At 38.9% G+C, this 18,248-nt stretch overlaps 1 protein-coding gene across 1 annotated transcript in view; it reads right to left on the bottom strand.

Annotated features, from left to right (window-relative positions):
- The window catches only part of Tiparp (TCDD inducible poly(ADP-ribose) polymerase), a 26,796-nt gene extending 10,763 nt beyond the window's left edge, over positions 1-16,033 (bottom strand). The window contains exons 1-2 of the mRNA XM_021158862.2: positions 15,812-16,033; positions 12,268-13,227 (exon numbers count right to left, since the gene is read on the bottom strand). Coding sequence (XP_021014521.1) covers positions 12,268-13,187 — 920 coding nt within the window. The 5' untranslated portion in view covers positions 13,188-13,227; positions 15,812-16,033. The remainder of the gene's footprint in view (positions 1-12,267; positions 13,228-15,811) is intronic.
- Between the last annotated feature and the right edge of the window lie 2,215 nt (positions 16,034-18,248).

The raw sequence follows: 18,248 nt of genomic DNA, 5'->3' as shown, positions 1-18,248 counted from the left end.
GCCTTTAATCCCAGCACTTGGGAGGCAGAGGCAGGCAGATTTCTGAGTTCGAGGCCAGCCTTGTCTACAAAGAGAGGTCCAGGACAGCCAGGGCTATAAAGAGAAACCTGTCTCAAAAAAACCAAAACCAAAAAAAAAAAAAAAACCAAACAAACAAACAAACAAAAAAAAAAAAAAAAAAAAAAAACTCTGAGAGAGGAGGCTTAAGAACAAGGATAAGGGGAAGTATTTTCTCCAAGTTCATTATGAAATAATGAAACTCATTTATTCTGTATAATTAGGAACTTAAAAAAATAAGGAGCAAATCACATTTGGACACTCTTTCATTTAAAATTTATAACTAGTAATATTTAATTTAAAAGGAAAAACGATCATAGGAGATTCTAGAAAAAGGAAAACAACCCTGAAAATGGAAATTCCTATGTTTAAGTTCAACTTCATACTAAGGTGCAGAAGGCAATTTTCACGTCACTTTATAAAGGAGAAATCTGATATTATAACTGAGGAGAGCTAGAAATCTTTCTCTGAAGGACATTTCAAGTTTCGAAACATATTTTCCCCCATTAAGCTCATTTTCCAGAACTGCTTCTCCGTAAGTTAAAAAACCCTTTGTTGCTCTTGCTTTTTGCTGTTTAGATTTTATTGTAGACATCACTTCAGCAATTTCTGTACAAACCTTTATCATTAAAAACCTTATAGATAGTGATATGCATGAGAAAACATCTATGAACATGGCTTTTGCTACACCCTCTATGCATTCCAGTCCTTGGGCATTGAGAAATTGCTATGATAAGCCCTAATTTACTTTCTTTAGATTGGTGTACTAAATAAAGTACTGTTTTGTCTATATTTCATTTTCAATATGCTTTTCCAGAATTGACAGAGGTAAAATAACAAATCTTTTATAGGATTGATTTTGCTACCCAACCTTAAACAGGGGATCTTTTAAAAATTTAAAGCAAAAAGGTTTTTTCTTCTACAATTTGAATTGCTACACATGTACATAATATAATTAATTAACAAGTGTTCAACATCTTCTTTATCAAGCCATTATTTACTATTATCAAGAAAGAAGTTACAAGTCATCTATGCATGGCAATGAATTGTGTGCTGAATTAGATAATGCACAAAGAGCTTTGATCTCAATTTTGCAAGGATTTCAAAGAAATAGTATACATCTGTCTATATAGATTCACCAGTGGCAAATATTATATTCAAACAATTGGAGTAAATGACAGATTTGCAATGTTGTGGGAGAAAAAGTGGTTCTTGGTGTCCAGGAAAAGATAACGGTCAGGGAAAGTTAATGTATGTATGTATGTGTATTAATCCAAGGAGTATTTAAGAAAATATTTTAACAACAGTTTAAATATTATAAAGTAGCAACAAGAGGCTGTGCAGGAGAACAAGTAAAATGAGCTAAGAGCTTTATTCCTTAGAACATTTGAGCAGTTCAAATAGTTGAAGAAGATCTTCTCGACAGTGCATAAGACACAAAGGATCTGCATACCATGTACAGGCAACGGGAGAGCAGAAGTTAATCCAGGACCTTGGAGGGCAGAAGATAAAGAGGGAGAAAGCAGACAGGGATGCAGTAAATATAGGATGTGTGAAAACTGAATAAGAGAAACCATGCTAAAGATTGAGGAGGCAGGGTGGGGTGGTGTCATGATAAAAGCGGAGACAGATGAGAACCCTACTCAGCATAAAAGTTGAGAGGTGGCCAGAATACAAAGAAGATGGTCACTATACTGTAGAATTTAGTTATAACCTCATCATTCATCAGAGGGACAAAATACATCTTGCCAACAGCTTATGGACTTACTAAAAGACTAAAATTAGAAACCCTGTTACATGTTTTACTAATGAACATACCATCACACATACTTGTTCAAAAATCCAGATAGAAAACTAACTTGGAATTCTGGGAAAGGACCCCATTCTCATAGTTCTTAACAATGGTTCTCTTATCTCACAAAAACCTCACATACTAATTAAGCAGCATTTCCAGAAATATCTCACCAATGTATGTACCAGTACCCACATAAGAGCACAAAGTATGCCTCACATATCATTTCATATGAGTATATATATTTCGGATACTTAAAAAAAAAAAGATCCCACAACTAGAAAGATAAACAGAGGTAAAAAGATCAAAACCAATACAGAAATAGGTGTTGAGTAAAACAAAAATTACTACATTTCTTGCTCAGATAGTTTTCTGTTTATACACTATACATCTGGGAACTCAGTATACAATTTAATTGTCTTGGACAGTTTTTATTTGAGAGGCTGTTGAAATAGCTCTAGGGTAAAGACACTGGTGCCAAGCCTGACATTCCCAGGATCCACATGGTAAAATGAGAGCACGGATTCTGACATGTTGTCCTCTGACCTCCATTATTGTGCCATAGCATATGCCCTTTACCCCATGATACACAAAATAAACTAGATGTAATAATAAAGAAAAGAATGACAACCAACCAGATACATAGTGAGATCTTTAAGAAAATACCAAACAAGGCCTGCCAGTGCTGATAAAGGTATCAAGAGAGGTAACAAGAATTGCTTCAGAATGTGACATGTGAACTTAGTTACCAGACCACCACGAGGTGACTTAATATGTGTAAAGTTAACTAAGCAGGGCATGAGGATACAATGCAAGAAGCACATGCAGTTCATGTGGGAGGTCAGAGTGTATGTGGGAGGTGATTAGAGATAAGACTGGTCTGGAGAGATTGGCTGGAGCCAGATAAGGAAGAGCTTTGTATGCTGGGTTAAGAGGTTAGGGCTTGATCCTTTGAGCAGGATCAGCATGGCCCAGGGTTGCCTTTTATAAAGCTTACTCCAGTAAAGTGATTTATTTTCGGTAGAGGATGAAGAAAAGATGAGGGAAAAGTGGAGACTAGCACTATTTTGCAATATATTAGCATATTTATTATCTATGTTTAACAATTACAAGACAAATGTTGACAGACTATGGAGGCAATAAAAGGGGGCTGCTTGAGAGGTTAGGGTTACGATCAAACTTCATCAAGAACAATTAATTACATGTGGGTAAGAAAGTACAGAGTTCGTGATGACCAGGTGTGGTAGAAGCACATAATAGCACTTAGAAGACTGAGGCAGGAGAAGGATCAAGTTTGAGGCCAGTCTGCATTACACAGAAGACTTTCTCAAAGAGTCCAGAATGTGTCCTTTATTTCTAATCTGTGTTCTTGGAAAATGATGCCAATAAAAATTAAAAGTGAGACTTTAAGAAAGTAAATTAAGTATAAACTTTTCTGAACACTGCTCAATTTAATGAGATCCGCTAGACTTCGGAACCTTGGCTTTCTGCCTAATTAAAGCCTTAACCAGTCCTTTTAATCCCAGTACTTGGGAGGCAGAGGCAGGCAAATCTCAGCGTTTTAGGCCACCCTGGTCTACAAAATAAGTTCCACAACAGCCAGGGCTGTTACACAAAGAAACCTGTCTCAAAAACATTATAAATCAAACCAAAAAACAAACAAATAACAAAAGAAGAATTAAGCAGTTTCTATAAGAGTAAACCTTAAACATTAGCACTCACCCTAGTAAGCTGAACTAAACATTCACGATTAGTAGCCCTCTTCTATTATTATCATGAAAAACAGAATGTCTTAAGCTGAGGGTAATAAGGATAGAAGGAAAAGATTAAATGTTGCCTGGAGAGTATGTGGGAATCTCCTAGCTTAAGACAAGCTTAACAGGTGGGAATGTTTGCTATTATTGCTGAAGAAATTTCACAGGGAACACAAAATATAGCTTTTGATACATGGCTTTGATGTTTCCAGAACTCAGTTATGCTGGAGTTATCTGTCAGCTTATATCCTTCAAGATGTTACAAGGAAATGAGAACCAAAGACATGGTGTATAATATACCAACATATTTTGTTAAAGTACTATAGTTATTAAACTTCAGAGGACTATGTTCTTTACACCATAGTTTATATGAGGTTAAACTTTTATGAAAATGAGTAATATCCCCTTTGTAAGCTTTCTTCCTTATCTCAAAGTAGACAATAAAATGAATGTTTGCATAAATACGTACTAGGCAAGCAAGCATCCATCACCCTGACCCTTTTTTATTCGAGACAAGCCTAAACTGCCTGTGCTGGCCTTGAACTTGCAGTTCCCCTGCCAGATTACAGACATGTAATAAACAAGCCTAGGTAACAATTCCTTGAATCTGAGAGTATTTAAGGAGGGCACATAGTTTTCTATACTAGAAGCACTATCAATGTCAATTATAATATCCTGTTATTAATTATGATTTCTGCTGTCATTGCCTCAGATAGTAGAGAGATTCTGGAGAGAAAGTAAAACATTTATAAATGCTGACATTCTATGCAACATCTTTCAACTATTCACTAAAGGCTTAAAATTAAATACAATTTATATACCCAGATTCCTTTTGTGTTTCAAAGTACATATTCACAGACATATTCATAAGACAAATTTCAGAGTTTATACTATTACCTACATGGATCTCAGAAGCTATGGGCATTATTAAAAACCAAATGTTAGAGCTGAAGATTATCACCCAGTGGTTAAGAGCACTTTCTGTTCTTGCAGAGGACCTGGGTTTGATTCTGAGCACCCACATGATGGTTTGCAACTATCTGTAACTCCAGTTTCAGGGGATCTCTTCTAATCTCTTTGGCACCAGGCATGCACATGGTACACATACATGGAGGAAAAATAAGAAATCTTTAATGTTGATTACCACTTTAAAGGAGGAGGATGTAGCAGAGGCAGGATTACCAAGACATAGATTAATTACTCAGTAGAACTATTAACATAAAACTAGAATGATAGACATATCTAATGTTTCTAAATACTAAAAGTCAGGGGTAGGGGTAAGGGTATCTCCATTTTAAGATATAGTGCATTTTAAAAAGTGATCATTAAGCAAAATTAAGCCCATGAATGATCCCTTGAATGATCCTGGAATATCAGAAACATGTTTGCGAATTTCTGAGAAGGCAAGCAATTTTAATTGAGACATCACACTTATCTATATGCCAAACCTCATGCCTGATTTACATGTCAGACATTTAATGTGTGGTTTTGAAGTCTTTCTAGAAAAGAACACAGTGGAATGAGAGAGGGGGGATGCGATGGAGATAGAGAGAGGTTGAAAGGAGAAAAGAGGTAATTAAGTTTCCTAAACAAACAAAAAAATATACCAAACAATGTGAAGAAAAGAACATGCAGTTAGTAAAGCTTATGCTAAAACAAAGCAAAACCAGTCATACTGAGACATAGTCACTTGAATGCACATAAATATTTGCCAAAATTCTAATGATCCTATATTTAGAGTTCCTAAAGACCCTCCATTTTCCTTTACTACTCATCTTTGAACCCATCTCAACCAAAGCAAACACTAAAAACAGACTATATTAGCCATACTCAAGGAAAAGAACTGACCGAACGTTAGGCATTATTATTTTTATTATTATTGTTAAAATAGTAACTGCAGGTGAAAGCCGAGAACATATACAAACAAATAATTTTCTAATGTCATGTGACTAATCCTAAAATCTTTTGTAAATAAAAAGTATTCTTGTAAGCTTTTATTGCCATCTATTCAGAGAACTGGAATTAAATTTTGCACTCTGAAGATGCCAGAAATGTCATACAGCCTTAATTTTGATCCAAGTTCAATCACATGTCCTGAGACAAGTAGAGGGTAACTGTAAGTGAAATATATTTAACTGTGGCCTAATAAGGAAGTGAAATGTAATTTCTATGAGAAAAGCTGGGAAAATAAGCAGTTTAGGGTTTTTTTTTTCCCTAAAAAGTCATACTAAAGGTTCTATTTATATCTTATATTGCCCTAGATCATATAAAGATTACTGAAATATATGAATATCCCCTTTGTTGAGTAAAATATTTTAAAAGCAGAAGTTTCAAAGTGACCAATTAAAAATATGTGTCAATATGCAAGTTTTAAAAAACTGAAAGTAGAAAGGGCTAAAGTAAAATTTATAAAACATTTCCACATAAATGAAAAATGCTTATAATACATATAAATATCCTTTAAATAACTTTATGATAATCTCAAATTAAAACTCATCTATACATAAACAAGACAGTATAAACATTATAGAAATACTCTAATAATGTCTAGAAACTACAATATACTAGTCAATTTATTTCTGATTTAATATTTCAGTTACAGCCGGGCAATGATGGCACACTCCTTTAATCTCAGCACTTGGGAGGCAGAGGCAGGCGGATTTCTGAGTTCGAGGCCAGCCTGGTCTACAGAGTAGCCAGGACAGGCAGGGCTACACAGAGAAACCCTATCTCAAAGGAAAAAAAAAATATTCAATTACAATTGACTCTTCAAAAATAATTATTCCAGAAAAAAAAATTCCAAATTTTATTTAGCCTTGTATTTTTTTCCTCCAGTTACTTTAGAATAAATTTAGCTGGTAAGTAAGAGAAACAGAAACAGACTCACTGATGGTTGTTTATGTTCTGGTGCTAACAATCTAAAGTAAACAAGTTTTAGCAGACTAAAGTTTAATGTACACAAACTAATATACAGAGAATCTATTACTGACAGCTCCTCATGCAAATTCTTGTGGGAGGATAAGGAAGTTTTTACAGAAAAGACATTAAGAGGCTTGATACAACACTTCTGATGTATTTCGCTAATCCAAATGTCAAAGTAATAAGAAAAGTCCTTTCTTTCATTCTTTACCCAGATTCAAGAATGTCTTTTATTTTTTAAATTAAGATGAGTATTTGAAAGGAAAATCCAGGATTTTTTTCTGTTCTTATTGTGCCAGTGCCTGAAAATAAAAGAGCTAAACCAGGTGACAGTCAGAAACCAAAGACCAACCACAACAGGAAATTATTTAGGGTACTTTGTACTCTTTGCTCTGTCTACACCCTGAGCAGCTGTGGGAGATGTGAAGCTCAGAATGTAAGCAAGAGCCTGAAAGCACATGTACCACTGCAAAGCTGATCCTCTACTATTCTTTGATGCCAGTGCTGGTAGAAACTTGGAGCAAAGACCTTACAGCTACTGCAAACAAGAAGAATCAGGGTAAGAATCTCTTAAAAATGCAAAAAATGGAATTTTCTTTTTAAAAAATATAGCTAATGTGAGAGAAGTGGTTTCAACAAACATAAATAATACAAACCTTTATTTCTCAGAAGCAACTGCACTAAAGCAAAGGACTTGGACTTTCATAGAGAATACAAACTTACTAACCTCTTATACAACTTAGTAAATAAAGGAAGATTACAATATGCTGTTCACAATTTCTTGCGGTACAAATACTGGAATATGAGGAAGACAACACAACATTCACCCTAACCATTCTCACTCTTTTAAAAGCTTATCCTGTGCAATGACCATGAAAGGGTTCTTTACTGGTCAAGAGGGTACTCAAGTTAGTCAACAGAATAAAGCAGAGAAAGACTGAAAAGACAGGCACATTTTATCCCATGAAACAACAGAGAGGAATGCTTAATTAACTTTCTATGCTTGCCTTAAAAACAGTAACTGGCTAGGTCACAAAGGAAAAATCTAATAACTAGAGGCTTTTTGCTAGCATCAACTTCTAAAATTTGGTCTTTCTGATCATAAAATTGGTTCTATTTAGTAAAACTTGCAATATCTTTTGTATGGACTTATAAATCTACAAAATACAAACTGGGATAAGCTCATTTATTTTACATAAAAATCTAATCTCAAACTTCACATAGTATTTGAAAATCTACCGCTTGTAATTTCAAATTCTTTTATTACAATTTGAGGCTTTTAGTTATTATTTCAGAGGCTGGGCTAGGTGATGTTTAACAATTGTAGGGGAAAAAATTAACGGGAGTCTCTATGTGGTGTAGTTCCTGGTCCCTAGAAAGCCTTGTCATAAATAAATATAAAATACTAACTCTAAGTCCAAAATCTAACAGAAAGTGGCTCAATCTTTAGCAATCTATTTATCTCTCAAAGATACAAAGTAACTCAATTATAAAAGAGAAGCACTGGTTAGTTTTAAGAATTAAGCCACCTTTCACAAAACTGAGACAGAATCAATTATAACATAACTCAAAATAAGATTTTTTTCTTTGTGAAGTGATACACACATGCATGCAGTTTTCTCTCCACAACTCACAAAGACTGGTAATCACTAAAGGTTGCTGATCTAAGTTAAAAGGACTTGACAACCTAATCTAAATACATTCCAGAACCAATCCCAGCAGACAAAGAATGCACAATCTGGTGGTCTCAAATTGGGGGCGGGGGATAGTAAGAAATTAGCAGGCCACAGAAAACAGTTACAAATTTACAATGGTTGGATTTTAGTAGCATTCCTTCAGTAGTTAATAGTTCATAGATGATATAAACTGCTTCACTCTTTAGAAATAGCACTCAAATCTGCAATGAGAATCACCAATCAGAAATATAAAGAATTTACCTTTGTTTTATAATTGAATGAAAACCTAGAAATTCTAATGTAACGAGAAAAACAAAACAGGTTTTTAGGATGACAGAAGAGTTAATCAAAAGTATCTTGTATTCCTGAGTTTTTCTTTACACCTTCATATCACTACTGTCTTTTTCATGTACAATAATAACTAAAAGCTTTAGATTCAACTGGATAATAAAATATATTATGTATCATGCAATTATATTCAGGAATTGCCAGATAGCCTTATGAGCTTTTTTATCCCCCAACCTTCTGAATAATTAGAAATCGTTGCTTTTTCCAAGATTCATTTTCATTACATCAGGAAAAGCCTGACCTCAACCTGAAGCCAGGTGACAGCTGCTTCAGAAGTAACCTACTTATTGATGAAAAGCCAGAAAAGTAAATGAATGATTGCTATTGATTCCCATGATGGCTCCACACAGACCCAGTAACTTCTCTAGATTAGTACAGATAGATGCCAATTAGTTTTATTTCATATGTAAATAGCAGCATAAAGAGGTAGAAAAAACAAGTCATTGCATGGCTTTATCATAGTAGCTAGCACAAGGCACCCATTTTGAAAGTCACTTCAAACAAGTTCTTGCTTATGGAGCTCTCTCTTTCTCTTACACAGGAATTTTAAAAATAAATTCAAACTCATACAGCTGTGTATATTCAAGAAATACCCAAAGTCACAAGGCACAGTTAAATTTCAGCTGTTCTCTGTCCAGTGTTATCAACAACACTTAATGAGTTAGTTCACACATCATCACAGCTGTATAGACCAGAACTAATTTGGTTAATTTAACTATTCTAGTCAAGTTCAGACAACTTGAAGTATCTAATTTAGATACTTCACCAAGTCATATAAATTATAACATAAGCTTTTGACTTCTTACATAGAGCTGCTTTGAAGTTATCTACTGGCATTATCCCTTAGATAGATTTTTGAAACGGCGCTTAAGAACTATTACCAATAAACATTCACAGCAGCCAAGATTATAACAATGTTTTAAAAGCAAGTAAAATTATATTATCCATAAATACTAGGCAAACACACATACTAAACTCTGAGCTGCTGTATAGCTCACACCTATAATCATGGCATTTAATACATTTAGTACAGCATTGCCTACATAGCAAGACCATGTCTCAAAATAAACAACAAAAACCACCTTCTCCCTGAGAAAAATCTAACCGTGAGTTCACCCCAATCCTGTCAATGAACTGAGAAATTAGGAATACGCATTGGTCATAGTTTCACTAGCAAGTCAGCTTCAAAACCCACTTTGTGGTTCCCTTCCATTCTGACTTACTTTGAAATGAATGTAATGTGAAACTAATGGTGATCTTGGTTGCTAAAAAGATTTGCACAGCTTCCAGTTTCAATTATCAACACAGTATTCCAATTAGCATGGCTCCTTTGAAACTCTTAGTTCTGCCACTCAAAAATCACCATTTCCTGATGATGAGTATCTATACTGTTAAGAAATTATTTTCTCAATAAAAAAATACAACACAATGTTCTTGCTCTCAGTAATTTCTGAAGGCCTGGCTCATATACAAAAGAAGTCTAAAAATCAAATTTGGAGTCCAGACCCATAACTAATTAGCTTCCAGCTGATGTTGGCAATACACACCTATGATTTACAAAAGCAGGGAATGCAAACAGGAATGTATCGTAAACATTTATCATCCAAATATCATATATGTGTCTTTAGTATACAAGCATCATCTTAACTAAAGAGCTCAAAGGAAACTGACAACATCTGGCTCAATTTACTACCCAATTTCATTCCTGAAAACAAAATAAACAATGCACATACAATTTTGATTAACTTAGGTGTTAAATCCTCACAGGTGCAAAGAAAAATAATGATTTCTATCTGCATAGTTTTAAACTATGACCTGTCTCTGCTACAGACCCAGAACTATGAACATAATTCAAAGTCCTCAAAATGATATTATGATATAGTGTGCATTGATGACTCTGTCATATAAACTACCCAAAACAAGTAGAACAAACAAACACCATTCATCCACTCTTCCTGAATATAAGACTGGGTCCAATATGAACATATATACACAGCTGAACACACATTTCCTGGTTATGTGCAATCTGCACAGATAGACCAGCTTTACAGGCCTGACCACAGAGATTAATAGCTTTAGCCAAATAATGTGGTAACCATGTGAACCTGGGCTGCTCCAGCTTGTTTGTGATTTTCTCAGCAAGGCTCAACATGCCGTTATCTGCATCTTGTTGCCAGGAAACACAACATCGCTTTGGAATACAAGGAAAACCAGGTTGCAATGACCACAGGTCAACTCCCCAAAAGCCTAATTTTTGACAGTTATTTTCAATCTTTTATTTCTCCTTCTTGTTCACTGAAAATTTCATTAGTAATTAACAGTTCATAAGCACCACTTAAAATGTAGTAGCAACAATATCAATTATAATAGCAATTCACTTATACTTTTCCTCTCTTAAGAGTCATATAAATATTAGGTTATATCATTAAGACTAATTTGGAAATCAAGTTCCTATTGTAACTACTTTATAACTGATCCTATAGTTTTTGCAAAAGACTCTAAATCTGTCTACTTTTCAAGCAAAAAGATCTTGTAAGATATAAATGCCCAATATGCTATTGATCAAAGAATTTTTGGACCTTCTGGGACCAAAATGATTGTCTTGACTTGCTTACAGTCACAGAGTGTAATGTGTAAGACAATGACTCTGCTAGTTTCTTTATGACTAAGTCAAACAGAAACTTAATGTACCAAAATGTTCCAGTCAGTACTCAGTGGACTGAAATCTGCTTCATAAGTGAAGAGGCCAATGCTCTGAAGTGTTCTGTAATCTGGAGATGGAAGGATTGGAGTGGCTTTGAGAATTTTACATAAACTCTTTTCATTTTTTTTTTTTTTTTTGGTTTTTTTCGAGTCAGGGTTTCTCTGTGTAGCTATGGCTGTCCTGGAACTCATTCTGTAGACCAGGCTGGCCTCGAACTCAGAGATCCACCTGCCTCTGCCTCCCAAGTGCTGCGATTAAAGGTGTGAGCCACCACTGCCCGGCGAATTCATAAACTCTTGACATAACAATTAGAATTGATAGCTCAGGGGCAATCGAGTTCTTGGACAATACCTTATTAAAACTATTTTTAAGAAAAGGGGGCCTCTTGCAGAGGACTAAGTTTCAGTTCTTAGCACCTTATCAAGGCTCAAAACCGTTTGTAACCGTGCCAGGGTATTCAACACCCGCTTCAGGCCTCTGCAGTATCAGGTGGACATACATTCACGAAGGCAGAACACTCACACATTCCAACACCTTGAAAAATCAAAATAGCATGTGTCTGTGTACGAATGAAGAACTTCTGAATTACTGATATAAAGTAAAAGAGCTCCAAATACTAGTTTCTATATTTAAAAAAGAAAAAATGCTACTCAACTCATAAAAATTTAAAAACTAGGTAAGTTTAGTATGTAAGATTCACAGTGGATTTTTTTTTTAAAGGCAAGGTGATTACAGTTAAAATAGTACTTGATTCTCAACACTCAAATGTATATACAACTTTCATTCAAACATATACATACTAAACAGAATGACATCTAAATTGTTCAAATCATAAAATGTTTCTTTGGTTAGGTAAAGAGACCACATTAAAATTTAAACACTATGAAAAATCAGAATAGCATAAAAGTCATAAAAGAAAAAAACAAAAAACTTGGTACACTACTGAAAGAAACCCCCATACCAAACTTTCAGCTTCATTAGAACATGTAACAATTTTTAACTTGTTATAATACATACCCATACTTCATTCTCATTCTATCATTTTCTGGATTACAATAAAATCTTTCCAAGTGCTCCTGAGAATCATTGGAAACACTCTGCCACTTCTGAGTGGTTGTCCTTTTGATCTGCCAATGATAGGGCAACACAGTGTGATGTTTCAAACAATCCTTGCCATAAATGCAAGTGCCTTGCAGAAAGTCCATACAAATTTCAATTCCATTCTCTTGGTGAGTGTGGTACTGTAGCTGGGTTACAAGTTCAAACACAAGCTCAAGGGAAGCTTCCTCACTTTTGTCTTGGAAGAGCTCAGTATTCAACTTATCACTGGTATCCAAAATGTACTGGATTGTAAAACTATTGTCTTGGAAAGCTCCTGGTACATAATCCATAACTTTATCTATGCAGTCAGGACTTGTAGGAACATCACCTGAAACAGGATGCAAAAGGTCAGTTTGGAAGTGTCCTGTTGTAGAATCTGCCACTGTCCCATTGATGGTTTCTGGTGGAAAACTGTGGTCTTGGATTGGAACCACCTGTTCTGGAGCATCTGTAGAAGGATGCGCTTCTGGTAATTGGCCCTCAACATTTGTCCCATCAGGAATCAGGACAGGCATACTGTTTTCTGCTGGTGGACACGATGGGTTGATTTCCAGGGGTTTTTTCACTATATGTTCATGTAAGCTGCTCTCATCTCTGTTTTGGTCTCTAGCTCTAAAAACCCCATCAAGTGAGCCAGATTCTAGCAAAGTATTTAATATTGGCCTCAAGGATCTCAGGGTTCCAGTTCCCAATCTTTTTTGTTCCTGTTTTTTCTTAAAACACGTTTTCAATGGAGAGATCTTCTCAGAAATTCTCATTTGGCATGAAAAGTCATCAGGAGGAGAAGGAGGCTGTACTACACAGTCTGGCTCAGGTTCAGTGGTTTCCACTTCCATGATGTGATTAACTCCAACTGCGCCTCAGTATCTACAAATCCTACCAGGAAAGGAAGAAAGATGATCATTTAAAAACTGACAGCTGAACCCATTCATTCATTAAAACATTTTGCGTTAGTCAATGGTTAACTATCTGCAATCGCTGCTTGCATTATAGTTAGCTCTTACAGGTCAATTTTCTTTTTTTAAACTGAGAAATGAAGATTCAAAAGCTATGCAAAAATCTGCATAATAGTAGGTGAGAATGTATTTTTCAATAGTTATATATTGACTTAATAATTGATAAACACACACACACACACACACACATAGAGGAGGGGAAGACAGAGCAAGTTGCTGTGTGATTCTACTGGGGTATGACTTTATTTTGTAAGATAGAAATAACTGTCTTTTTCTAGATGATGAAGCAGGGAAACCACATTTCTTGCTTAGCTTTGTGGTTCCCTTTACAGTTGTTTATGATCTGTCCCAAGAGTTTGCAAAAAACAAGTTTCACTGGGAGGAAAGTTCATCAAAAGGATAAACTTAAAAGGTTAAAAAGTGAAAGAATGTGTGTGTGTGTAAGGATAGACACAGAAGCTTTCAAGTGAATTGTGATACAAGAGAAAGCCAGAAGCCTGCTAATGTTTTTACATTCTGAAAGTTCTAGTATTTAATTATTGAATGTTAAAGATTTCTAAATTTTTAAAAAATTCCCATGACTGAAGGAATATCAGGATATGCCTAACTTCAACAGCCACTGTACTGTGCCTTAGAAACTTAACACAGCACGATTATACAAAGGGTCCTTGTCTTTAGAAAAGTTATACTTATTCACTTAAAAAAAAACCAAATGAAAGTATATTGTAACCAAAAAATACAAATATTAAAAAACACCAAATTTCAGAATCTGAATGAGCTGCTAATGGAAACTAAGAATTTTTTTCCTTGCAAGAACCAGATCCTTTAAAATGACTGAAATTTCCAGGTATTTACTGAGATTGTTCCAGATGAGAAGGGACAGTGATGAGCAATTAATGGTCTTTTTTCTTGTCCAATAGACTGAAAGGACTCCTTGATGTAAGAACCTATGATTTAATCAAGCATGCATTAGGAGTCCAGTATAGTACCTAGCACTGTTCACCACTGAGGATGTCTGTATTTTGTGGCTGAATTACTTTAGAAAAGGCACACATTAGATGCTTTGTTCTTGGTTGAAGGTCAAAACCTAAGATGATAAGACTTCGTGCTTTAAAAAACGAATATAAAGATCTAGGAGGGATTTATAAGTCTAGGTATACAAAAGTGCTGAATAATCAAAACTCAGAAAAACACAAGGCATGGAACAAAGTGCTAGTCTAAGTACAAAAGAGATTTTTTTTTTTAATAAATAAATATTTGAGTTCAGTATGAGCTGGCATTGTTAGAGAAAGCCTCACGAAGGAGGGATCTGACATGAGACATAAATAATTGGAAAGCAGCCAAGCCAGGCGTTATTATTCATCATTCGGTGCTCTTGCCTCAAGGCTCAGTTGGCACAGATTGTGGTATTCCCTCTCCGAATCTAACCCGCCTGTGCCTTCCCCTACGCACGCACACTATCCCCTCCTATCACACCAATCCAGGCAAAATACTAAAGCGATTTTATTTATACTTCTGCACACGCACAAGCACGCACGCACACAACTTTTCCTCTTACTGCCCCTCCACCAAACTCGGAACCTCAACTAGGAAGCAGAGGAGTGGAGTGCGGAAGCCACCAGTTCCTCAATTAGTTTGCATAACAGAAAAATAAAAAGATTGGAAGGCCGTTTCCTCCGGTCGCCCGCAGCGGGCAACCCAATCGCGCCACCCTTCACCTCGTGACGCCCCGGTCGTCTGGCACCACGGGCTGGTCACACCTTCCATGGAAACCGCCGGATTCCCAACAGCCAAGCCGTGAGACGCCCGGGTCCGAGCGACGCCTCCTGCCGGCCGCGCTCCGCGCAGCCACGACCTCCCGCCGCGCTCGTTCCACCGGGCTCCGCACTTCGCCGGGAGGGTGAGCATCCCCGCCCTCACCTTGTCCTCGGGGACCCGGGTGCCCCCTCACTCCCGGCCCACCTTCCTCAGGACCCGACCTCCCCGCCTCCCCGAAGCCACTCAAGGCGAGTCCACAATGAATTCCCCCCACCCCCCGGCCCTGCCTCCTTCCCGAGGACCGGCTGGCGAGTCCCGGAGCTTGCGGGGCCGAACCGCAGTGGACACTCCGGGTGGCGGGGAAGAGGAAGGGGGACCGGTGCGCACTCAAAGTTAACTCGAACACAGCCTGCAAACTTCTGGGCTGCAGCCCGGAACGCGCGCCGGCCGGAACTCTCCCGCAGCGCCGAGCCCTCCCGCAGGGGCTGCCCCGGCTGCAACCCCCCGAGAGGAGTCGCCAGCGGCCCCGCAAGTCCTGCGGCGCCAGACAATCTATCCACCTGCCCAGCTCCCGGCGCTGAACCCGATCCCACCCCACCACCGACGGACGCGAGCGCATTCAGCTCTCCCGGGCAGTCTAGAGATCCGCCGCTGTCCCGGCGGGGACTCGGGGCGGCGAGGCTGGCGCCCGCCATCCCTCTGGGGGTCCCTCCGCCGCTCGCTGCCCACCCCCCAGCCCCTTTTACCTCAGGCAAGCCGCCCTTTGAACGCAGCCCAGGCGCGGCGTGGAGGGCCGCCTCTGCGCCAGCGGTCCGAGCCGAGGACGAGGGCGGGTGTCTAGGGGTCGTGGGCGGCCGACGCGGCGAGCGGCGCGCGGGCCATTCCGCGGACCTGAGCGCTGAAAGCCGCAACTGCTCTCGAGGCTCCAGCTCGCTCGCCTGTCAGCTCCAGCTCTGCTTTAAGTGGCTTCCGGTCTCCTCCCCCGGGCCGGCTCGTCTTCGGGGAGGGAGGAGCTTCGGGGCCGAGAGGGGGTGGGGTGGGGTGAGGGGGCCGGGCGATCAGTTAGTGCCGGGAAGCTGGGGCCCCGCCTCTCGTGCGCGTGCTCCGGACCGAGGGGCGCGCGGCGGCTCGGCGCTCCGGGGAGGAGGAGGAGGAGGGAGGGGAGTGTCCGCTCGCGAGCGGCCGAGGGTCCCCGAGGCTCTGACGGTTCGCGAGGCCGCGGAGGCTCCCCCCCCCCCTTCGTGCGCCTGCGAGGAGAGGAGGCGCGCGCCGCGTGGGGCGGACTCCACCTGCCTGCGGACAGATGCAGGGTCACCGTGTTCCGCGGACACCCGGGCACGCGATGTGAGAGAGGCTGTGAGACGGAACGGCCGGTTTCGGTGCGGTTGCCTTTGTTTATCTGCCTCCTTTCAAGACGCCTCCAGATCCCGAGGGGGAAGCGAGTGGCTGCCTCCAGACGGGGTCGCCGGCCCCGCGCCGTACGGGCGGGAAGGCTGAGCCCGCCCCGCCGCCTGTTCCCGGACAGCCTCCGCTAGGGGAAGCCAGTGTTAGGGTTTTGACAATAGAGATGCCTATGCGCGTGTTTTGCAGCCCACGGATCACGTAGTGACTAATTCATTTAAGAAGTCAGAGCGCCTCTTCCGCGCCGAGCGTGTACTAGGTTTAGAACTACGACCTTCATCACCCAGACCCCACGCCCTGCCCTCATAGAGACTTAGGGAACCGAGAGGTAACCTCAAAAATATACATGAAACTGGCATCTGGATTGTAACTTAATGTATTCAATAGCTTTTTTGTTGTTGTTTTTTCAGTAGGAAATAAACATTAAATTTGTGTAATCCGAATCTAAGAAAAAATTAAAAGGTCGTATTTATTAAAAAAAAAATGGGGTCCTGGAAAAACACGCTAAGCAGAGGCTGTGGTTCCCAAGTTTTATGGCACTGCTAACCCAGATTAATGATCACCCAGCAGTGTTGTTTCAAATTGCATCAAGTAAAGGCCCTCAAACTAAAGTGGAAAGGTTGGGACAGAATTCAAAGACTAGTATATAAGCAAAATTAAACTATTTTTAAAAAACTATAATAAGGTTGCTGTATTTCCAACGTTTTAAAACTGTCCCAACTTTACCTACTAACTTAATGATTACCAAAAATATTTGCAAAAACAATGTTTTAAGTAAGTTTATGGTTTTATGTTGGGTCGCATCCAAACTTAATCCTGGGACACACACATGCAGCCCTCATGTCTCAGGTTGGACATACTATATTTGGGTTTAAATCTATCATTTTACTAATTATTTTTTCTCTCATTTATTTTGTTTGTTCAATTTGCTTTCGTGCTATTTTTAAAATTCCATTCTCTTCCAACAATTTTTTATACATTCTTTATACTTTCAGTACTGTTTCAGTTACTGCTATGTACAAATCACCCCCAAATATAGTTATTTAAAACCATAACTGATTTGTTCATGATCCCGGGCTCTATGCTCAGGAATTCCATTATGACAGAGTGCCAGTAGCTCGTCTGTACAGCTTGAAGGCTGGGCCTGCCTGGTCTAACTGAAATCTCTTAGGACACAAGGTCGAAGCTAGTGTCTCAGCACAAATAAGCTGACAATGATGTAGAAAATGGGAAGATGGAAGCTAAGAATGCTGGAGAAGCGGGGTGGTGGTGGTGCACGCCTTTAATCCCAGCACTTGGGAAGCAGAGGCAGAAGGATTTCTGAGTTCAAGGCCAGCCTGTCTACAGTGAGTCCCAGGACAACCAGGGCTACACAGAGAAACCCTGTCTAAAAAAAAAAAAGAATGCTGGAGAACTGGAGAAAAAGAAGGCTTGTTGGTCTGTTTTGTGTGTGGCTTCTCTACCTGGCTGACTTGGGCTTCCTCATAAAATGATAATCTGGATTACAAGATGGGGGCATTCCAAAAAAACAAGCTTCAATAAGCAAGCAGTATAATTGATTACTAATATGTCACTGACCCAAGCAAGTCACATGACCAAGTTGAGCATCTAAGTGGGAAGGTATTTTATATAAAAGGCTATAGATCACTTAAGGGTAACTTATCCTAATTCAATTAAGAGCTGATAATTAGATGTAATTCCAGAGCTAGTTTAAATATTGGTTTCTAGAACCCTGAAACTCATACTCTTATAAAAAAAAAAAAGTTGGAGGTGGGAGGGTTG

This window comes from Mus caroli, chromosome 3, assembly GCF_900094665.2.
Source record: "Mus caroli chromosome 3, CAROLI_EIJ_v1.1, whole genome shotgun sequence".
Lineage (NCBI taxonomy): Eukaryota > Metazoa > Chordata > Mammalia > Rodentia > Muridae > Mus > Mus caroli.
Note: the sequence above shows the minus strand (reverse complement) of the source record. Positions and strands in the feature narration are given on the sequence as shown.